Here is a 20,577-nt window from a genome sequence, read left to right as displayed (position 1 = left end):
TACAGCAATTCCTAGAAACACTTTAGGGATTGCTGCTTAAAAGAAGAGTTGGTCTCAAATAATAATGGTATTTGAATATCACAGACTATCTTATGTTAGTCCATTCATGGCAATGTAGGCTTTTTCTAGCATGCTGAAAGAGGCAAGGAAGGATCCTGTTTGTTTGTGTGACTGAATGTTTGTGTTCCCAAAAATTCATGTTGAAATCATAACACCCAAGGTGATGATATTTGGAGGTGGGGCTTTTGGGAGATGATTAGTTCATGGAGGTTGAACCCTCATGACTCATTAGTGCCTCTATTAAACACACCCGGGAAAGCTTGCCCACCCCTCCTAACATATGAGGACACAGCAAGACAGCCATCTGTGAACCAGGAAGCAGGCCCTCACCAGACATCAAATCTGCTGGTGCCTTAATCTTGGACTTCCAGCCTCCAGAACCGTGAGAAATAACATGTCTGCTGTTTATAAGCCTGAATGGACTTAACAGCAGCCTGACTGGACTAACACAAGGACATCAGAATTTGTTTCTGCTCCTGCATAGAAAGTCATCTTTTTCTTTTTGGGGCAGAGTGGAGTGATAGTGGTTCTAGCACCTGTTTGAGGAAAGCAAACGGCCTGTTTGATACTGTCACTCTGCCACCACTACATGAAGTCACTGACAACTGTCAACAGGCTTCTGGTATTAACATGAAGATCCACTGTAACGTTTTGATTATAAGGATATAAAGAGTAGAAAAACCACCTAAGAATTCTGTTGCTGCCTGCCTTCCAATGAAGTTTTTTTTTTTCGGTTTTCTCATAAATCAGGGGTTGTTAAACATTACAAGAATCATTTCTAGGCTTTTCCTACCACTCTTTAAACAAATATTAAGCGTCTTCTTGCTAGGCACTGTGGTGGGGAGGTAAAAGTGGAAAGAAACATTCTCACTGGCATTTGGAAGGACATTTTGCTCTGAATTACTGGAAATGGAACGGGTACGGAGTTGGGTTAGAGAAACCTTTGAATTTAGCATGTATGAAAGGCATCATGATTGTGGCACTGGAGGGGTATCTTTTCACTTAACACATGACTAGTTTTATGAATGGTACCAGTACTCTAAACTCCAATGCTAAAGACAATTCATTAACATCTATATCTATAATCTTAAGAAATGCATTTAGGGGGCTCCTGAGTGGCTTATTCAGTTGAGTGCCCCAACTCTTGGTTTCGAGTCCTACAGTGGGCTCCGCGCTCAGCACGGAGTCTGCTTCAGATTCTCTCTCCCTTTCCCTCTCACTCTCCCCCGCCCCTCTCCCCACTCACGCATGCTCTAATAAATAAATACAATCTTTTCTAAAAAACCAAATACGTTTAGTACTCGTGTTTTTTCTAACACTGCCAAGCAATCCTCCCAATTCTCAGTGGCCACTGACTAGGTGTCCTACAAACTTAATTCAGTGATGACCCTCTCTACTTGGAATTAGTGTCAGGTCCGACAGGTTAAGGGCTCAGTCCAACAAGACTGCCCCTAATTCAAACACCTATTGCTAAGTCCTGATTGTTACCTGTCCTTCTGACTTACTGGCTATAAATCTGAGGTTCCCAATGACATCCTCCTTGGGTTTGATTAATTTGCTAGAGTAACTACAGAACTCAGAAAAACATTTACTTAAACATTTACCAGCTTATTATAAAGGATACAGATGAACAGCTAGATGAAGAGGTACAAAGGGCAAGGTCCCACAGACAGGGTCTGTCCAAACCCAGTCCTTTTGGGTTTTTATAGAGGCTTCATTACACAGTCATGATTGATTAAATCATTGGCCATTGGTGTTTGATTTAACCTCCAGCCCCTCTCCCCTCCCTAGAGGTGGGGGGGAGTGGGGGATTGAAAGTTCCAACCCTCTAATCACACGGTAGGTTCCCCTGGCAACCAGTCCCCATCCACAGGTTACTTAGCTTTCCAAAAGTTACCTCATTAAAGTCACAAGACACGTTTATCACTCTATCACTTAAGAAATTTCAAGAGTTTTAGGAGCTCTGTACCAGGAAAGGAGATAAAGACCAAATATATATGTCTTATAAGTCGCAGTATCACAAGTACCAAACCAAAATTTTTCACTTAACAGGTTTATTTTAGCAGCTCAGTTTTATTACATTCTACATATTTAATATATTTATATGTCTATCTGTTCTGCATAGATGGCATATTCATTAACTTTTATAGTTGACTTTTTTATTTGATATTTGCTGCTACCTGGCCTGAAGAAAGAGTCAGGAAGACAAAACTTGCTTGGTGGATACATGGTGCAGCATTTAACTTTTCAGCAGAACTTTACTTTGATGTAGGCTTCAGTGTCAGCTTTTCTTCCTCTTCTTTTTCAAATCCCGAACAGACGAGAGATCTTCCCTTAGGATATCGAGCACAACACTTACGCAGTTCTTGGATGACAGCCTGACACTTAGATTCCATGTAGTTGTTGGCTGAAAAACAGACAGGCAGACCCCAGTCATGATCTCAGAGAACTAAGGCACAGGGAAGTTTAGATCAGCGCTTCCCACTCTACAGACCTGGAAGAAAGAGGATGTACCCAAGTCCACCTAATTCTTTCTGATGTACAGACCAGTCAACAGGATAATTAGAAAAAAAATAAAGCATGATTTACAAAGTGGTTGAAAGCTATTTTTATATATGAATTTCCTTTTCTTTAAGGTTGAGTTAATAGCTTACGTGCCCTTTTCTAAGACAGTGGTGGCTGTGGGACCTCCCTACCAAGTCTGTGCAAACTGCAGCCTCTGGATAGAGTTCAACTCTTTTTTACAGCTGTGAGCTAAGAATGGTTCTTACATTTTTCAAGGGTTGCAAACACACACCCACACACCCACCCACACACTCTACAACAAAGACCTTCTGGCTTCCAAAGCTAAAATAGTTCCTATTTGGCCTTCTACAGAAAATATTTTGTAGACCCCCTACTATACATAGACCTTAAGTCAAGGAGAACTTGACCTAAAAGTTCTAGGTCAGCTGCAGTTGATCTGAGTCCCCCAGTGCTAAAATGAGGTGCATGGGAGTTAATCCAGGATTAAAAAAAAAAACCCAATTCTGACTAGAAAGAATACAGCACACTGGCTGAGTCCAAGCTTGGAGCCAGACCAAAAGGGTTCAAATCCTCACTGTACCCCTTACTAGTTGTGTGACCCTAGACAAGTTATCTAACTTCTGTGTCAATTTCTCCATCTATAAAATGGGGGTCATAGTAGCATCCACCTAATGGATGAAAGGATTAAGTGACTCAATATGTTTAAAACCCTTATGGCTGTGCTTAATTCTCTTAGTCCTTCCAGCCCTCAGTCCTCTCACACTGTAGCCATGTGTTGCTAATTCAAATAACGTAAGAATTTATTTGGGAAAAGTAACTGTGAAAACCATTTTCCTTTTTCTTAAATTTGGAGGAAGGAAAAAGGATGAATAAAGTAGCATTACTATCATTATACATTAACATTTTAGATTAAGATTTTTATGAAATATTGCTTACATCATAAAATGAAAAGTCTAAGAATGAAAGTTAAAAGTCAAAGGAAATACACAAACAAGGGTTTTCTTTAGTAGTGAATCTTTGGGTAAATTCTTAACATTTTTCCTTCAGACCCTTCTATATTTCCATGGGCATCCATCTCTATCTGTTACTTTAATAATGGGAAAAGTTATCAAAAACATCACTTTTGAAGTTCAGAAAGCCTTGTAGCTTTTTCTGTCCTTCTGCCAATAATCATTTGCTGATTAAAAAAAATATAAAATCCTCTAGCATTTGGTCAAACTTATTGGCCAATTTAAAACCAAATTGGGGGAAAAAATCAAGTGGACAGATCACATCAAATATGCTTTAGTTGAAGTTTGCTTTTGCCTTTAAGACTTAGTTGCTGACTTTGGCAGCCTGAATTCCAGTTGTATTTTCAACCCCCATTTCTAACCTGAATGCTTTTAAGAAGTGGGTTGTCAGCCACAGTGGAGTATAACCAACCCACTTAAAACTAGTCTTTTTAAAAAAGGACTTTGCTCAGCTTATTCTCAACACTGGCTGTACATTAAAATAACCTGGTTAGCTTTTTAGACTTATTCCTGCCCAGAACCTGTCCTCAGGAGGTCTGATTTAATTGTTCTAGGCAAGAGCGTTTTTAAAGCTCTTCAGGTGATTCTAATGTACAACCAGAATTGCAAACATGAAGCTTGGATCATATCACTTTTTATTTTCTGCATCTTTGATGAAATTAGAAAAATCTTCAGGATAATTACGGAAATATTACATTTGAGAGGAGCTCGTATCATTTGTGATAAAAAGAAAAACTGGTGTCTTGTAGTTAGTTCACAGATAAAGTGAAAAAATATAAAAAAGCATTTAACATACTACCTTGTAAACATTTCTGTATTTCACAGGCTTGTTTCTGGCACGGATCCTTCTGCGGCATATCCAGAAAACTAAAATAAGAAAAATGATTTTTATTTTGTCTTTTATCCATAAAGACTTTAAAGCCCCTCTAGATGGAATTTTCTTCTGAGACAACCAGGTACGCTAGAAAACAATTGCACTAAAAAATACTCTTCCCATTCATAGGATGAATCAACTGTATTTTTATAATATCCATTTCATTCAATTTGGAAGACATAAATAGCTTTACATGAAAATAAAACCTTGAATTCAATCGCCTCATCTTGAATATTGTAAACCAATTGTGGGCTAGAGGAGCCGATGCCACAGCCAAATAGGCCTGTCCACTGCTCAGATCTATCATTCACAGAACCACCCTTGGTAAATGATTAAACTCCTTGAGCCTTTTTCCTTATAATTCATGAGTAAAACGGGGACCATTCCTACCTACCTCAAAGCATTAATGGAAGGATTAAGTGTGATAAAGTATATAAAGTGCACGGAATAGTGCCTGGAAGGAAGGCAGTAAGGATTCAATACATGGTAGCTATGATTCCCAAGATTTTTTAGAAAGTAAAACCTTACTTTTAATGTACATAAACAGTTGACTACTTTAACTCAGAAAATTCTTTATCAGGTAGTAAATGCTTTCCTAGGAATCAGCAATATTTGGTGCTATTATTACTTCCTGAGAAAGGTGCTAGTTAAGCGGCTAAAATAATTTTTGGAGCTCTTACAGAAACTAACTTATTTAAAATATCTGTAACCAGAGAATGAATTGAAGTGCCCACGATTTTGATTAGCAACCTCTAATAATTTGAAGGCACAATTTCAGAAAGGAAAAAGGCCCAGGAGCCTTTGCAGCTAATTTCATTAATTCAAATAACCTCCTCTTTTTTCAGAGCCCCCTAAGTTCTCAGTAGATCCAAGTTAGGTCAGTACTGGGAGGGGAAACACTGGAGCAAAACCTAGGATATTTACAGGATGGGGGAAGGAAAGGCAGGTGAATTGCTGCAGGGCAAATAAGCGACAAATAGATGTTGATGCTGCTAGGAGCTGCTCTCTTCTCTCTAAATCAGTACCAAGTCCTTGGTGATCAGGGCATCTGTTCTGTAGCAGGTGCTGACTTTTGTGGGATTCATCAGATCCCAGTTCCAGCTGATGATGTCCATTAAAGGTTCTATGGCAATTTCCAAAGGAGTCAATTTCAAGTTACGTATCCTGACTAAGTGCTTTTGTTGACTTGCTTTCTGCCTACGTAACCCCCTCTCTGCAGTTCCATTTGTGGTGTTCTTCATGACCCTTCCTAAGCTTCTGTGTTCTTGAGCAGTTTTTCAACCCACTCCCTCCCCACAGGCCCACAGGTGGGTGCACTGCAGTGGTGGATGAAGTGATTGCCATATACTGAACAGAACAGAGGAGCATATCTTCCTAGAATCCCAGCACCTGGAAAAAAAAATAGATCATTAAAATCACCACAACTGAATACAGTGAAAAAGAAGAAGGGAGAACAGGAGAGAAATAGAAATACATACCAGGTTAATCATCAGGCAAAAGCTTAAGCAACAGCTCCTGTACTCCCCTGACCTGTCAGAAAAAGAAAAGTTTATAGAGTACTCTGTTGTAAGAGCCCCAGTACAATGGAAAATGATTAAGCAACATGGGTACCATTAAATGATGCTGAATCTGCCACAAGCGAGAGTTGTTATCCATGTAGCGTTCCTCAGGGTAGAGTTGCCACATGAGAGGTAGCTGGGAGGTAAGAAGGTGACTTGGCCTAGCTGGGTCACCTAAGGGAACCTGAACTTGCTGGACTCGTGCCCTTAGGAAACTCGTCTCCTAATGGGAAAAAAATGACAAAAATAAAAGCAAAGATTTCAGGATTTTGAGACTGGTTAGACACCAAGTTGCTTGAAAGCAAAATCAATTAAAAAAATAAGCAAAATGTAAACAGTTACCTCTTCCACGACGGCCACCCACGTGCGCTGGTATTCGTCGCGGTAGATACCCTCTTGGTGAACCCAGAGGTGATCGGGTGGAGCCCCCACATCCTCTCCTGCCATTCTGGGCTTTGGGTTCCAATTCTAGCCCTGCTTTTCTCCACCTAAGCCTGCAGCACCCGCGCACAGGACACAGGTGTGACTTTTTGGGTTTGAATGAACTCACCAGTGAGCAAGGTGACCTGGTACTAGCAACCACCAACCAGAACAAAAACTCTTATATGTCTACTTGCACAGCCTAAATAGAGCCGAGGCCATCTGAAGCTCCCTGCAAGACACTGAAGTGACACTCAGCAGAGCCTCAGGTCATGCTAACTGTTGACTGTGAAGCACTCAGCTCCTCAGCTCAGTGGGGAGTTCTGTGGAAATGTAGGACTAGCACCTCAGGAAGCTGGGCAGTGGTGTCACAGTCTTTGCACTCACAAAGCAGCATCTGACAAAATGTAGGTAGCAACAGAGTATGCAAAGGCACTTATTTGGGCAACAATGGACATGTGTGCCATATTCCCCAGGTAAAAGCCCCTTTCAAGCAATTCCATTTTAAAGGATTGTGAAGGCTGAATTATGTGCATCGCTTTCTAAATTAAAATTAAAAGTTTGTTTTAAGGACAAGCAACCTATTTATCAGCTTACTTAGAAAGGTTACTTAGAGCAGTTGGGCATTTCCAGAAGGGGGTTTTCATGTTAAGGAAAATATTTAAGGTAGCTTCATGAAATTTTGAAGCTGCAAAAGACTTTGGGGATCATGGTGATTTGGAGCTGAGAGCAAATGATCGTTATCCATCTAGGTCCTTGTTTCATTTTGATAATGCTTCAGGATGTCACAGGAACCCATTTTTCCACAGAGGTGTGCATTTAAATTCTGATTTCCCAAGTCAGAAGGCCAGAAAAACCCCTCTGCCGTTTGAGAGGTGTAAAGGAAGCAAACCTCCTGGGCAAACTCTTTCCATAATGCAGATTCGGCTCTAAGCCCATAAGGATTTTCTGCCTAGCTCTGGATCTCATTTCAGGCCCTCACAATTACTTGACCTGCATTTTGGAGGAATGAATTGTTTGTACCTGGTTCCTAGCATCATGGCATGGTTTCACTGTATTTCTACCTTTGACAGAGCAGATACAGCATTGGGGCATCTGCCCCACAAAACAAAGGCCTCCTATTCTCATTGGGTGGCCTTAAGGTAGGAGAGGAACTTCAGCACATCTCGGGAGGTTGTTAAACCATTATTGAGATTGTCAAGAGCAAATGAGATGCCAGAACATAGTATGATACAGCCCCGGAAAAAGCCAGAAAGAACTAATTGGGCTAAACCAAGCCCTCTTTTCAAGGACAACAATTTGATTTTTTTTTTTCTTAACACTGTTAGTTCACCTTCCCTAAAAGTAGATCTCTTTTATAGACTTAAGAAATGGTCTGATTTCAGTGGATAATTTAAGAGCATCATAGTTGCTTCACCCATTGTACCCTGATTGGAGTTGACTCTGAGCCTATTGTAAGCTCCCATCTTATAGGGCTCTCTCATTTCAAACTCACCTGAAGAACCCCTTCTCCTTCACCAAATTCCAACTTCTCTCAGTGGCAACACCACCTCTCCTGATCTTACAGACTCAAAACTTTTGAGTTATCTTGGACTTCTTCCTCTTCTTCAGTTGCTACATCCTATCTGTCACCAATTCCAGCAAGCACCACTACCGCCATATTTGAGACAAACTTTCCCCTAAATACTAGGCCCATTTCTAGCTCCAAATCCTTGCTCTAGCTTTCTACTTGTCTAAAATGCCTCCACAGGCCATTCTGTTTATCTTAGTACTATTATGGCAGAGTGCAGGTACCTTCTCTGAAAACTTCTTGCCTCTTAGTACTACTGCAGCATTTATGTCTCAGCTCAAGTTCATATTTTGGCCTCTAATTATAAATTGCCTTTGCATATTTGCTTTGCTTATTTCACAAGCCTTGTCTCCCGTCAAATACAGTATTATAAGCTCTTCAATAACAGGAATGATATAGTAGTACTGGGCACCCTAAGTCTCAATTCTAGTCAGTGTTCCTGTGAGTGAGTGGATATGTATGCTGGGTAGAGAGAGGAAACAGATAAAGACCACACATACATGGGCAGAGATTGATCCTCTAGGTATATTATATAACTATATATTTTTTCAAAGCCATTTTTTTCCATTTAGCAGATACAATTGTTCTGCCTCTCCTTTTCCCCAGGGCTTTGGAAAGGAGAGATACAAACAAAAACCAAGTAAATACTAATGTGAAAAAATATTTATTAAAGTCTGGATTTTGAGTACAAAAGAAATAAGTATGGCCATTAAAAATAAAAAAAGAAACCAAGTGTTAAGAGTTTCAGTACCATCTCACCTTCACAGACAGGTCCATTCACAGATAGACAACAACTAATATATTGACATTTAAGTTTGTTTTGAATGAAAAGCAAAATTTTACTGGTTACACTGACATTAAAAGGAAATGATTCCAGTGGTATAGAGGGCAAACAAATTGGAGATGATAGTCTGAGTTACTATGAATTACTACAAAGAGGCCTATGAGTCACTACAAAATATTCTCAGAAGAAAGGCAGTGTGATGTGCTGCTGTGACCTAAAGGCCAACATGCTGGGCATCAGTAGGATGAGCCTGGGAACAAACTCCAGCACATGACCCTGGACTTGTGTGTGCTACCACTCACCGAGATGCTGCCATATGAGCACGAACCAACAACATCCTTACCAGAGAAAAGCAAAGGCTGAATGACTAAGATTAAGATGAAGGACCATAAAATCATAGATTGTATAAATTGCAAACCATTTCCCTAAAATGTGATTCTTGGAACACTTGCCCCTAACTTTTTCCTTGGTCAAATAAGTTTGGGAATCTTACAGTCATAAAACTTATTAGTGTAGTAAAAGTTCTGGCAAGTTACACAGTAAAGAAACTTTAACAATTCCCAAATTTATCTGACTAGAGAACATTTTTCTGCACACGAAACTTGTTCATAAAATTCAGAACCCCTTGAACTAAGATGAATCTCTTTAATCCTCAAGATAAACTCAGGCACAACGTGAATATAATACACAACATAAACCTCTTCCACTCAACGCAAAGGAAAACTACCATCTGCAAATTCAAATGGATTCAAAAAGTGCTTATATGGCTTTATCATCCAGTAAGGCACTAAAGCCGACTGTCCCCATGGGGGGGTCACCTTGATGTCATGGCCAGAGACCATACTGACCTAGACAGACTACTTCCTAGTAAGGTATTTCATAAATTATGTTTTAAATGGACGATATACAACATAGAAAGGTTTCCTTAAGAAAAATATAATTTACTTCAATTTCCAGGTGTTTGAACAATTTTTAAACGTTAATCAGTTGAATATACTTACTTTCTTTGAAGTGAATTAATAAACTGATTTAATTACAATGGGTGAAGTTACTAAGAACGCATGCCCTGGAGTCAGCCTGGCCTGGGTATGAATCCTGATTTTGCCACTTAATAGCTTTGTGATTTGGGAGAAGTTAACCTCTCTACACTTGTTTTCTGAGGTGTGAAATGAGAAATAAACAACATACTGATCATAATGGTAGCACTTATTTAGCACTTATTATATATGTATATTGACTCTTTTAATCTTCACTATCACCTGATTAGATGGATACTGTTATTACACCCCCCCCCACTTAAAGATGAGGGAAGTAAGGCATAGATAAGTTAGGTAACTTGCATGAAGTCACAACACAGGTAGGAAGTTGTAGAGTCTGATTCCAGTTGGGGCAGTTTACACAGACAGGTATATAAATGCTTGGTAGAGTGTCTAGCACAAAATAAGCTTGCCAGAAATTTTAATAGTCTTTCTCTGTACTCCAATCAAACATTTAGAACTGTAAAAATGCAGTCATGAGCATTATAAAACTTAGAGAATGTTGTTCTGATATTTGAGATTGACTAACAGCAACAACAAAGAAAAGGTGTTTTTTCTCTTGAAGGTGCCTAAAGGCACTTTATAAACTCAAAATATTCTATTACTAAACATAATAATGAGAACAGCCATCGTTGTCCCATTAAGGCAGGGCATACAAGCCACGAACAGTAACTGGACATAATATATGGTGTAAAATTGAAACTTAAGAGAAAATTTAGATGGGTCCAATGTAATCGCACACTTCAAGATTTGCCCAATCTTCATCATTATCAAGACGAATCATGGAAAGAGGTGCCATGTGATCCTTAAGCATTAGGTAAAAATGGAGGTTGCTGGTATATATGTCACAGACAATTTCAGTGGATACGGGCCGTATTTGTGGGGGAACTTGGATTGGAACTGAGTTGGGAGAAAAGAGCAAAGCATCAACACCTCTTCAAGTAGCATCTTGGGAATGTTCCCTTTCCAGTACTGCCATGCCTGCCTGGCTTCAACACTGCACAGGGAATAGAAAACCAGATCAAACAAACATAAACACTGAAGGGCTGTGGGAGGCGGCACGGCATGTATTTTTCTTTGATTTAGAATGGTTCCTAAAATCCACGTGTAATTCCTAACCTTGGGAGTTGAAAGATCTGTACTTTTACCCGTGGCACGTTTGACATTCCTGAAAAGAAAATTACTTTTACATAGAATTTCACCATGTCTGATATCATCAAGACAAGGAGAGCTGAGGAAACTTATATTGTGGATATCGACTGCGATACATCTGAGACCTTCAATAAAAACTGAAGTCCCTCATTCCCGTTCCCTGTATCGAACACATAAGATACCTAAAAGCCTTTGTAGAACATAGCAGTAGCCAAGCTTAAGAGTGATACTTTTTCAGATACAGTATAGCACTGTTTCTGGAAGAGGTTACTCACATGAATATAATGTTTCTTGGGCTAATTAATCCGCCTCAGGAGCAGCGAGGCTAAAACTTCCAGGTCCCCCGCCCTGGGCCACTCAAGCCAGGATCGGGACGTGAGCCTGGGGCGAGCCGAGGGGCATCCCGGGCCGAGGTCACCCGAACCGAAGTTATGAGGCGAGGGCCGGCAACCGGAAGTGGTCCAGGGAGAGTTGTACAAAATTCAGGGGCCGTAACTTGGAAACAAAGCGAAATAAAATAAAACCTGAACTGTCTTAGGACCGAATTTCAAAGAGCGTCCCCCCTGGCTCAGGAGGCCGGCGCGCGCGGCGAGGCCGCCTTAAAGGGCTGTCCCCGGAGCGTGTAGGCCGCGTACGGCTCTCTTCAGCGGGCGGGCAAAATGGGCGCGGGCGCTCGAGAGGCGCCAGCCCGGCCGCCGGGGCGCCGCTCACAGAGCACGTCGGCCCACGACCCGCAAGCGCCGCCTCCCTGCCCACCCCGCCACCCGGCCTGACGCCCCGACCGCGGCCGGCTACCGCCCTCCGCCCCACGGCCACGCCTGCCCCAACCGGCGCGGGCGTCTCCCAGGTGCCGCCGGGCCGGCCCCGCCCGGCCCCCGCGCCCCACGCCCCGCCTCCGCGCGCCCCCTCGAGCCCCGCCCCACTCCGACCGCCCCGCCCCGCCCCGCCCCGCCCGCGCTCCTCAAGCCCCGCCCCCGCGGAACCCGCGCTCCGGAGCACCCGGTTGGCCAGGCCCGGAGTGGGCCCGAGGCGGACGTGAGCAGGGTCGGACCAAGATGGCGGTGCAGGTGGTACAGGCGGTGCAGGCGGTTCATCTGGAGTCGGATGCTTTCCTAGTTTGTCTCAACCACGCTCTGAGCACAGAGAAGGAGGAGGTGATGGGGCTGTGTATAGGGGAGGTGAGTAGGTCAGTTAGTCTGACCGGAACCCTGCTGAGCAGTCGCAGCGTGTCCCCGGGGTGGGTGTTGGCAGCGCCCAGGGCTGCGGAGGCTTACAGGCACCTCTGACCTGGACCCTTGGACTGGATCCTTTGGATGGTCAGGTAGTGGGGGCCCTGTTTCGTCTGTCTCTGGACGCTTGTTTAGCCTCCCGCAAACCCCCAGCGATCTGCATAATGCTCCGGGTGGGCCTTGCAGTTTCTCTTACGGTCTGTGGCTTTTCTCTAGATCTGGAGTTATCACCCCATTGACCAAAACCGCAAGTCAGGCCGTAAAGACATTGTAGTATAATGAGGACACCGGTGTATTAGGAAGCAGCCAACCATGATTAGGGCCCCTGGCCTCGCCTCCAGTCTTCCTTCTGGGAAGCCTTCTAAGTGTATCAGAAAACCAGACAGAGAAGAGGGTTTCAAAGATGCAAAGGTTTCCACTGCGTTAAGTGTTGGAGAGGAGCAAAAGAGGATGAGGAGATAGACCTTTACTTGTTTACAGTCCGAAGTAAGAATTCTCCAGTCTTTCATGCTGGTGTACGGGAACACATGACCCAAATTTCATATAATCTACATCCGTGTACATCAAACTAGCGTAATGTGATCAATAATGTTTTCTGCTTTTTCCCACTCTAGTTGAATGATGACACAAGGTAAGATTATATTTGTTTACTCATATCTTTTGATCTCTATGTAACTGTTAACTCAAAATTATAACAAGTTTGGCAATATTATGTACAACTTATATTTTAAGTTACCATTATGAGTCCGGAATTCCCTCAGTGATACACTTTGAATTCCACCCCAACCCTGAAGGTTGGTTTCCACCTTACTTCCTACTAGGAGAATTTTCAGTTGATATATGTATGACCTTCTGTAAAAAGTATGGGTAGGAGTACCAAGATCATGAGTGAACCTGTGAAAGCTCTTACATGTAGAATTTTGTTTACTCATACAGTGCTGTTATGTTCTGTTTTATTTCTTGATATGTTTTATGTTCTCTCTCTCCTGAAATGACAATGAAATACAGATCATTTTCTTTGCAGCAAATGATAAGCATATTAAGAAACATTTCCCCCTATTGACTCATTCCTTTGACTAAATTGTCAATGGCTTTCTGCCTCCCCCTGGTGGACCCTACAATGATCTCAGAGATGCCCAGGAACTTGAATGCTTGAGGAGGCAAAAGCTTTGGGTTACCTTTATTTAAATTTCAAAGCGTAGCGGAGTGTGTATTTCTCAAGCCCACCTCCTTAATACCCAGGATTCTAAGAATTTTGCTTTGCCACTGAGCAGATTATGTACTTAGTCACTCTTCCTTTGTCTCTCCTGAGGTTTAATTGCAAAAACTTCGAATCTTGTTACTTTGCTTTAATATCTTTTTATATTCCAAACCTGAGTTCCTTTTTTCCCCCAATTTATCCCCAAAAGGAGTGACTCCAAATTTACATATACCGGAACTGAAATACGCACAGTTGCTGAAAAGGTATGTGTGCTAGACTTTTGCATGATAGAAACTTTCAGTTGGGGAGGGATTTCTGTCCTCAATTTGATGATCTCAGCCAGGGATTAACCGGTTTGTGCAGGCCCACACTTGTGGCTGGGTAGGGTGTTCTCTCTAGTAAAATCAGATGAAGAGTGTACTCATTAGGACTGGAACCTAATTTTTCTATTTGTAGCAAATTCAGATGAGTAATTGCTCTCAGCTCTCCTCCTTGCTGTTCTCTGCCTGATCTCTGGCCCTTCTCCCTGCTTCCTTCAGACTTTTGGCTGGTTTGCTTCCTTGAAATCTGTGAATTTCTTCACATCACTGTTATCTCAAGTCCCGATTCCTACTTTGGGCAACCTCCTATAAGCAAACTATCCATAACTTACAATTCTTAGTCTACCTTGATTTTTTTCCTGTCTACAATCCTGCCTCACCTTTTCTGGCATGCTCTAGCCTTCGTGGTGTAGTATAATGCTTTTCAACCTATACTTTTTGGTATAGGGCCATTTCATTGTTTTTCCAATATGTTGCAGGCCACTGCTTTTGTAAAATACGATAAAAATAAATTATGGCCTCTTCTCTGCCAAGCAGATGATGGGCATGATAAAAACTATCAGGCAACAACTCCATCTACTTTTTACCCCTGTATCCAAACTTCTCCATGTTAACCACTTTGCTTCCTTTCTTCCCATATCAAGGGAAGAAGTTTACTTCCTACCCAGAGCTACAGGTTCTTCAGAGACCTTGCTTATCAAATATCCTGTCTTCTGAGTCTTCAACCTTTTGACAGGCTTTTTCCCCTTAGAATACAAATGTGCTTAAATTACTCTCATTTTCACAAAGGAAAGAAAAATAACTTTTCAATCCTGTATATTCTTGTAGTCACTACTCTTATATCCTTCTTTTAATAGCCAGACTGCTTAAAAGGATAGGCTACAATCATTATTATTTCTTTACCTTCAATAGTCACACATACCAAGGTCTGGTTTCCAGTTCTCTCTCTCCAGCCACCTCCCCATTGCTATATCAGTGGATTATTTCTTGGTGCTTATCTTAATCTTTCTCCTCAGAACTCTGATTTGTCATGGGTTTTTTTGTTTGTTTGTTTGTTTGTTTTTTTGTATCTCCCTATTCCTCTCCCCTCCCTCCCATCCATTATGGGGTCTTCATCTTCTGCATTAAATATTGGTATTCTCCAAGTTTCTCGCTTGGCCTCCTTGCCTTCCCAGAATGTCTTCTGGGCAACATTACCTTCCCTATGGCTTTAGCTACGACATTGAAGTTAGACAGATCTGTCTTTAAATCCTTCCTCTGATACTCACTGTGTGACTTTGGGCATGTTATCTAACACTCATTTGTAAAATAGACATAATAATGAGTATTTTACATACATTACCCAAATCTAACTCTCCCAACAATTCTATGAGGTTGGTGACTGTCATTATCACTGTTTTACAGTTAACATGTAGTGTAATATTAGTTTCAGGAGTAGAATTTAGTGATTCATCACTTACATATAACACCCAGTGCTTGTCACAACAAGTGCCCTCCTTAATACCCATTGCCCATTTAACCCATTCCCCTGCCCACCTCCCTGTGTCAACCCTTAGTTTGTTCGCTATAGTTAAGGGTCTGTTTTATGGTTTGCTTCTCTTTGTTTTTTCCCCTATGTTCATCTGTTTTCTTTCTTAAATTCCACATATAGAGTGGAATCATACGGTATTTGTCTTTCTCTGCTGGATTTATTTCACTTAGCATAATACACTCTGGCTCCATCCACATAGTTGCAAATGGCAAGATTTCTTTCTTTTTATGGCTAATATTCCATTGTATCAATATACCATATACCACCTCTTCTTTATCCATTCATTAATCAATGGACATTTGGGCTCTTTCCATAATTTGGCTGTTATTGATAATGCTGCTATAAATATCGGGGTGGGTGTATCACTGGGGGAGTTACCAAGTTAATAAATGGAAAGCACTTTTCCAAGTACTTGACACATGGCAGGTAGCCAATAAATATTTGTTGTTGTTAATATCCAGTAGATACTAGTTAGTATCAATTATCCCAAGCTCTAGTACTTCATACACCACTGCCTATTTCAAGTTTAGCTAGACACAGGCATCTTTTTTTTTTTTAAGATTTTATTTATTTATTTGACAGAGGGGGACACAGCAAAAGAGGGAACACAAGCAAGGGGAGTGGGAGAGGGAGAAGCAGGCTCCCCGCAGAGCAGGGAGCCCGATGCGGGGCTCGATCCCAGGACCCTGGGATCATGACCTGAGCCGAAGGCAGATGCTTAATGACGGAGCCACCCAGGCGCCCCTAGACATAGGCATCTTAAACTAACATGTTCAAAACTGAACCTTCCCTCTTCCTCAGACCCACTCCCAACATTCCTCTGCCACAGTAGTTCCCAAGCCTGGGGGCACCTTGGAATTACCCAATAATTTTACAAAATCCTGATGCCAACTCCATTGGTCTGGGGTGAGACCTAGGCGGCGGGAGTTTGAAAAACTCTCCAGGTGATTCTAATGTGCAGCCATGTTTGGGAACCCCTCGAAGCCATTCAGAACCATAGATTGCTTTCATATTATTTCCAACACTTCATCCCAACTGCTGCTCCCTTATTGGAGGTCCTTATTCTTTTCTTGAATACTCGCTAGCCTCTCCCCAGTCTTCTTGCCTCGAATCTCTTGCCGCTAGTCCTGTCTTCTGATTGCTTAGGGTGTGATCTTTTGAGAACGTAAGTCTGACGTACCTCTGCTTAAAATCAGTGCATTTCCCATTACCTTTAGGATGAAGCCTCATTAGTCAAGCATTCAGGGCCTTCTTGATCTCATTTCTATTTATCTCCAAGTTCTAACCATGGTAAATTATGGCATTTTCCAGTTTATGCTGTACTGTTTCATTCCTTGTATCTGCTGGGTATTATGCTTGGACCGCTTCCCTCTCCTCTGCTTGGTTAACTCCTTAACCCCTTGCAGGTGCCACTTGTCTCCTTTAAGGAATCTGTCCTGACCTGTGTGCTAGGTTAGATAGCCTCCTCTGTGCTATGGTAGCTCCTTGAACATACCTGTCACAGTGCATATATGTTGTCTTAGAGTTGTTTACCTCTCTCTCTTCCTGGACATGACTACTGTATCCTGTTTATCTTTGTGTACTTAGGCCCTCACGTAGTGCCTTACATATAAATATATAGTCAATAAATATATGTTGTATGAATGAACATACCTTCCCTAAAATAGGAAATTAGTGTTTACCTGCCCATGAGCTGTGGAGAGGCATGCCAGGGGGCACACATTTCTATAAAGGGCCTGATGGTAAATATTTTTAGCTTTGTGGATCATACATTCTTTGTTGCAGTTACTTAGCTCTGCCACCATGGCTGGGCAGGCCATATTTTGCTAGCCCTTGTTCTGTACCCAGACAGAGGAGCAAAAGCAAAAGCAACTGGGTTTTAGTACTTGAATTCCAAGACTGAAAAGGCGTAGAGCCAATCTAGCTAAACTGGAATATCTTTTTTTTTTTTTAAGATTTTATTTATTCATTTGAGACACAGAGATACAGAGAGAGAAAGCATGAGCAGGGAGAGAGGCAGAGGGAGAAGCAGGCTTCCCACTGAGCCAGGAGCCCAATGTGGGGCTCGATCCCATGACCCTGGGATCATGACCTGAGCCGAAGGCAGACGCTTAACCATCTGAGCCACCCAGGCGCCCCTAAACTGGAATATCTTATGTGACTATGACTATAACAGGCTCTCTCAAGCCCGTCAGCTACCAGTGGCTTTCAGGGACATCTGTCAGTCCTTTGTGGCCTTTATTTATGCTTGCCTTATTTTGTTTTTCATCTATGTTTGGGCTGTTCTTGCTATCCTACCCTGAACTTCGTTTCCTCCTTCTTCTAGGCACTGAAATCTTATCTCACAATAGAGAGAGAAAAAAGTCACCCTGGGCATCAACTCGTACTAAAACACATTGCCAGTCTTAATGATGTAATTTTATTTTTCAAGAGTCCATGCCCTCATCTGGAATTCTGTATGAATTTGTATGGCCAAATAGATATTAAACTTCATGAGTTCAGTGACCTTATCTTTTTGGTAGATGTTGGCATGGCATATCTTTTTCCATCCTTTTAGTTTTGGTCTTTTTGTGTACTGATATTTAAAGTGTGTTTCTTATTAGCCTCATATAGTTTTTAAAAAATCCAGTCTGATAATCTTTTTAATTGGAGTGTTAGTCCAATTATATTTAATGTAATTCTTGATATATATATATATATATATATATATATATATATATATATATGGGTTATGGCTTTATCTTTTTGCTTTATATTTGACTCACTTATTTGCTATTTCTCTTTTTTCTTGCCGCCTTTCGAATTAATCAGATATGCTTTATTATCCCACTTTGAGCTTCCTTGTTATAACATTTTTTTTTACTCTCCTTTTAGTGGTTATCCTACATATTTCAGTATGCATTCTTGATTTTTTTAGTCTAATACAAGTTACTATTTTTGCCATTTCCCTGATAATGCTAGAACCTTAGAACACTCTAATTTCATTTATACCCTCCCACCTTTTAGATTAGTGTTGTCACATATTTTAATTCTATAGATATTTTAAGCCCCCCTGTGGCATTGTTATTACTGTTTTATACAGTTAGTACTCGTTTGTATTTACTCACATATTTTACCTTTTACAGGGGTTTTCATTTCTTTCTTTGTATCTGGGATTTTCTGTCTGCCTGAAGAGGTCTCTTTAGTACTTCTGTGCTGATAATGAATTCTCTCAATTTTTTGCATTTGAAAATGTCTTTATTTTGCCTTCATTTTTGAAGGATATATTCTTTGAATAGAGAATTCTTGGTTGGTAGATCTTGTCTTGATGCACTCTAATATGTCACTCCATCCTCTTTAGACTTTCGTTGTTTCTGTTGGAAACTCAGCTTTTTGTCTTGTTGCTCCTTGAGAGGTCAAGGGTCTTTGTATCTCTGCCTCTGATTTTCTTTATTATGTACTCTGTGCCTGCCAGACACTGTACTGTTGATGGGGATAAAAATATAACTAAAACATTTTCCCTTCCCTTCAGAAGCTTATGTTCTTGTAGAGGAGAAAATTATGTCAACATGATACAAACTGTAGTGTGAGATATGTGTGTATTATAAAAACAGTTGTATGGGAAGGGAGAATGACTAATTCTTTACAGGATAAGCAGGGAATTTCAAGCTGTGAAAGAGTTCACTTGGTGCAAAAAGGCACAAAAGGCAACCACATGTGCCTAATGGCTGCTTACTTCAAGAATCTCCTCTGTGATTTCATATCTGTCAGTGCCACACCCATCTTTTCCCATGAAACTCTTGAACCATTTCATTCTTCTGATTTTCACTCCTCTGTCTTCCTTTTTGGCTTCTCTTAGCCTGCCTCATCCTAAACATGGGTACCCCCCCCTTAATTCAGGCCTGGACTTCCGCTCCCTCTCCCTACACTTTCCTTGACTCTGTTTACATCTTCTCATCCTAGATCAGCTCATTTTCATTCCTTCCTGATCCTTTTTAAACTTAGATCTGCCTCCTGTGTTCCAGCTGAGTTTCAACCTGAATTTAGAAGTTGTCCTTGACAACTTCCTGTCCTCTGTCACCCATGGGCCATTAGCAACCAACTCTTGTGAATTCTTAATGAATCTCAAATCTGTTTTTTCCAGCTCTGCCATCCACTTAGTCCAATATTTTATCATTATGTCATATTCAGGCTACCTGAAACAATATCCTTCCTTCCAGTTCATCCTGCAGATCATGGGATCTGAGGTCCCATACATTTTTATTCTGATCTTAGTCTTACTGTCTGCCATTCCATCTCAGGTTCTGTACTTAAACCAGTTGGCCAACTTGTCTCCCAAACATCTTACTCACATCCATTTGGCATCTCCAGAAATTCTGTGTAAACACACACACACATGCACACTCACACACTCTCAGAGCAGCCAGGAAATAGTACATTTGTTGGCCAATGAAGATTTTTTTCTAATCTAAGTGACTCCTTTCCTCTAAGCTCTTGTAGCATTGATTTACTACATTATTTCATTATAGTTTCATGTATGATACTTGCTGCTTAACCAAACTGATAGCATTTTGAACACGTGGATTGTCCGTCTCTGATTGTTAGCCTTGGATTGTCATACTCTGATTTGTATCCTTTTCTGTGAGAGTATCTTGCACATAGTTGTAAATCAAATGATTATTAGTTGATCATTTAAAAAGCTCTTTCTTCATCCAAATATTAGCATTTATGTTTTTGTTTTGAAATGCATATATTGAGGTTGGATGTCTTTTATTTGACGTATTCTGTTATTCATGAGAAAAATGTCAGTTTTCTAAATGCAGTTTTTAACCTGATAATATAATACAATACACGTGTTACTGGAGAGAGACAGAAGTAAACATTTCTATGGATTTTCCTCTAGGTTGACACCGTCAGAATTGTTCACATTCATTCTGTCATCATCTTGCGACGTTCTGATAAGAGGAAGGATCGAGTGGAAATTTCTCCAGAGCAGCTGTCTGCGGCCTCAACAGAGGCAGAGATATCCTTACTGGTCAATAAGAAGCTTTTATGTGCTCTGGGACTTCCAGGCCAGGCTTCTCTGCTGCCTTAGGCTGCTTGAGGAGATTTCACAGGTTTTCTTCCTGGTGACCCTTTCCCAGTTTTCCTATTTACCCATCAGATCCAATTGTTTGGTTAATCAGAATTTCTTTCCATTTTTCCTTTTGAGTGGCTTTTATTGGAAAAATTAGAAATTTCTCACATTCCTGCTCTTAAATGCCAAAAGATCCCAGGGTCAAATCCCGAGACAATGAACTCTATGGGGGAGTTCCCTCTTCCTTC

At 41.1% G+C, this 20,577-nt stretch overlaps 3 protein-coding genes across 5 annotated transcripts in view; 1 reads left to right on the top strand and 2 right to left on the bottom strand.

Moving 5' to 3' along the window:
- Nucleotides 1–2,115: 2,115 nt before the first annotated feature.
- Nucleotides 2,116–11,354, bottom strand: CMC4 (C-X9-C motif containing 4). Of its 3 annotated transcripts, none has more exons than XM_028094895.2 (3): nt 11,268–11,354; nt 4,396–4,463; nt 2,116–2,467 (listed from the first exon to the last, which is right to left on the bottom strand). In XM_028094895.2, exons 2-3 carry the CDS (start codon nt 4,451–4,453, stop codon nt 2,319–2,321), a joined length of 207 nt encoding a protein of 68 aa, XP_027950696.1. In that variant the 5' UTR covers nt 4,454–4,463; nt 11,268–11,354; the 3' UTR covers nt 2,116–2,318. The 3 variants fall into 3 exon arrangements, with proteins under 3 accessions (XP_027950696.1, XP_027950697.1, XP_027950695.1); XM_028094896.2 differs by lacking the exon at nt 11,268–11,354 and adding an exon at nt 5,395–5,833; XM_028094894.2 differs by lacking the exon at nt 11,268–11,354 and having other exon boundaries at nt 4,396–5,833.
- On the bottom strand, nt 5,776–11,328 carry MTCP1 (mature T cell proliferation 1). The gene is made up of 5 exons (XM_028094892.2): nt 11,268–11,328; nt 6,372–6,523; nt 6,082–6,252; nt 5,949–6,000; nt 5,776–5,859 (listed from the first exon to the last, which is right to left on the bottom strand). The coding sequence occupies exons 2-4, from the start codon at nt 6,474–6,476 to the stop codon at nt 5,953–5,955; spliced, it is 324 nt and encodes a 107-aa protein (XP_027950693.1). The 5' UTR covers nt 6,477–6,523; nt 11,268–11,328; the 3' UTR covers nt 5,776–5,859; nt 5,949–5,952.
- A 631-nt stretch (nt 11,355–11,985) lies between the features above and the next one.
- The window catches only part of BRCC3 (BRCA1/BRCA2-containing complex subunit 3), a 58,661-nt gene continuing 50,069 nt past the window's right edge, over nt 11,986–20,577 (top strand). The window contains exons 1-4 of the mRNA XM_028094911.2: nt 11,986–12,170; nt 12,836–12,852; nt 13,631–13,685; nt 20,156–20,275. Coding sequence (XP_027950712.1) covers nt 12,048–12,170; nt 12,836–12,852; nt 13,631–13,685; nt 20,156–20,275 — 315 coding nt within the window. The 5' untranslated portion in view covers nt 11,986–12,047. The remainder of the gene's footprint in view (nt 12,171–12,835; nt 12,853–13,630; nt 13,686–20,155; nt 20,276–20,577) is intronic.

The sequence above is a fragment of the Eumetopias jubatus genome, unplaced genomic scaffold, assembly GCF_037043125.1.
Source record: "Eumetopias jubatus isolate StellerSeaLion01/CBP00866 unplaced genomic scaffold, mEumJub1_p1.0 scaffold_60, whole genome shotgun sequence".
NCBI lineage: Eukaryota > Metazoa > Chordata > Mammalia > Carnivora > Otariidae > Eumetopias > Eumetopias jubatus.
The sequence above is the reverse complement of the archived record's forward strand: the minus strand, read 5'-3'. Positions and strand labels throughout refer to the sequence as shown.

Coding starts and splice junctions, on each gene's coding strand:
- CMC4 (XM_028094894.2), bottom strand. CDS start 4,504: ATGGATAAAAGACAAAATAAAAATCATTTTTCTTATTTTAGTTTTCTG. Junction 2,468..4,395: donor AATACAGAAATGTTTACAAG/GTAGTATGTTAA, acceptor TCTGTTTTTCAG/CCAACAACTACATGGAATCT.
- MTCP1 (XM_028094892.2), bottom strand. CDS start 6,476: ATGGCAGGAGAGGATGTGGGGGCTCCACCCGATCACCTCTGGGTTCAC. Junction 6,253..6,371: donor GGGTGGCCGTCGTGGAAGAG/GTAACTGTTTAC, acceptor TTTTCCCATTAG/GAGACGAGTTTCCTAAGGGC. Junction 6,001..6,081: donor AGATTCAGCATCATTTAATG/GTACCCATGTTG, acceptor TTTTTCTGACAG/GTCAGGGGAGTACAGGAGCT.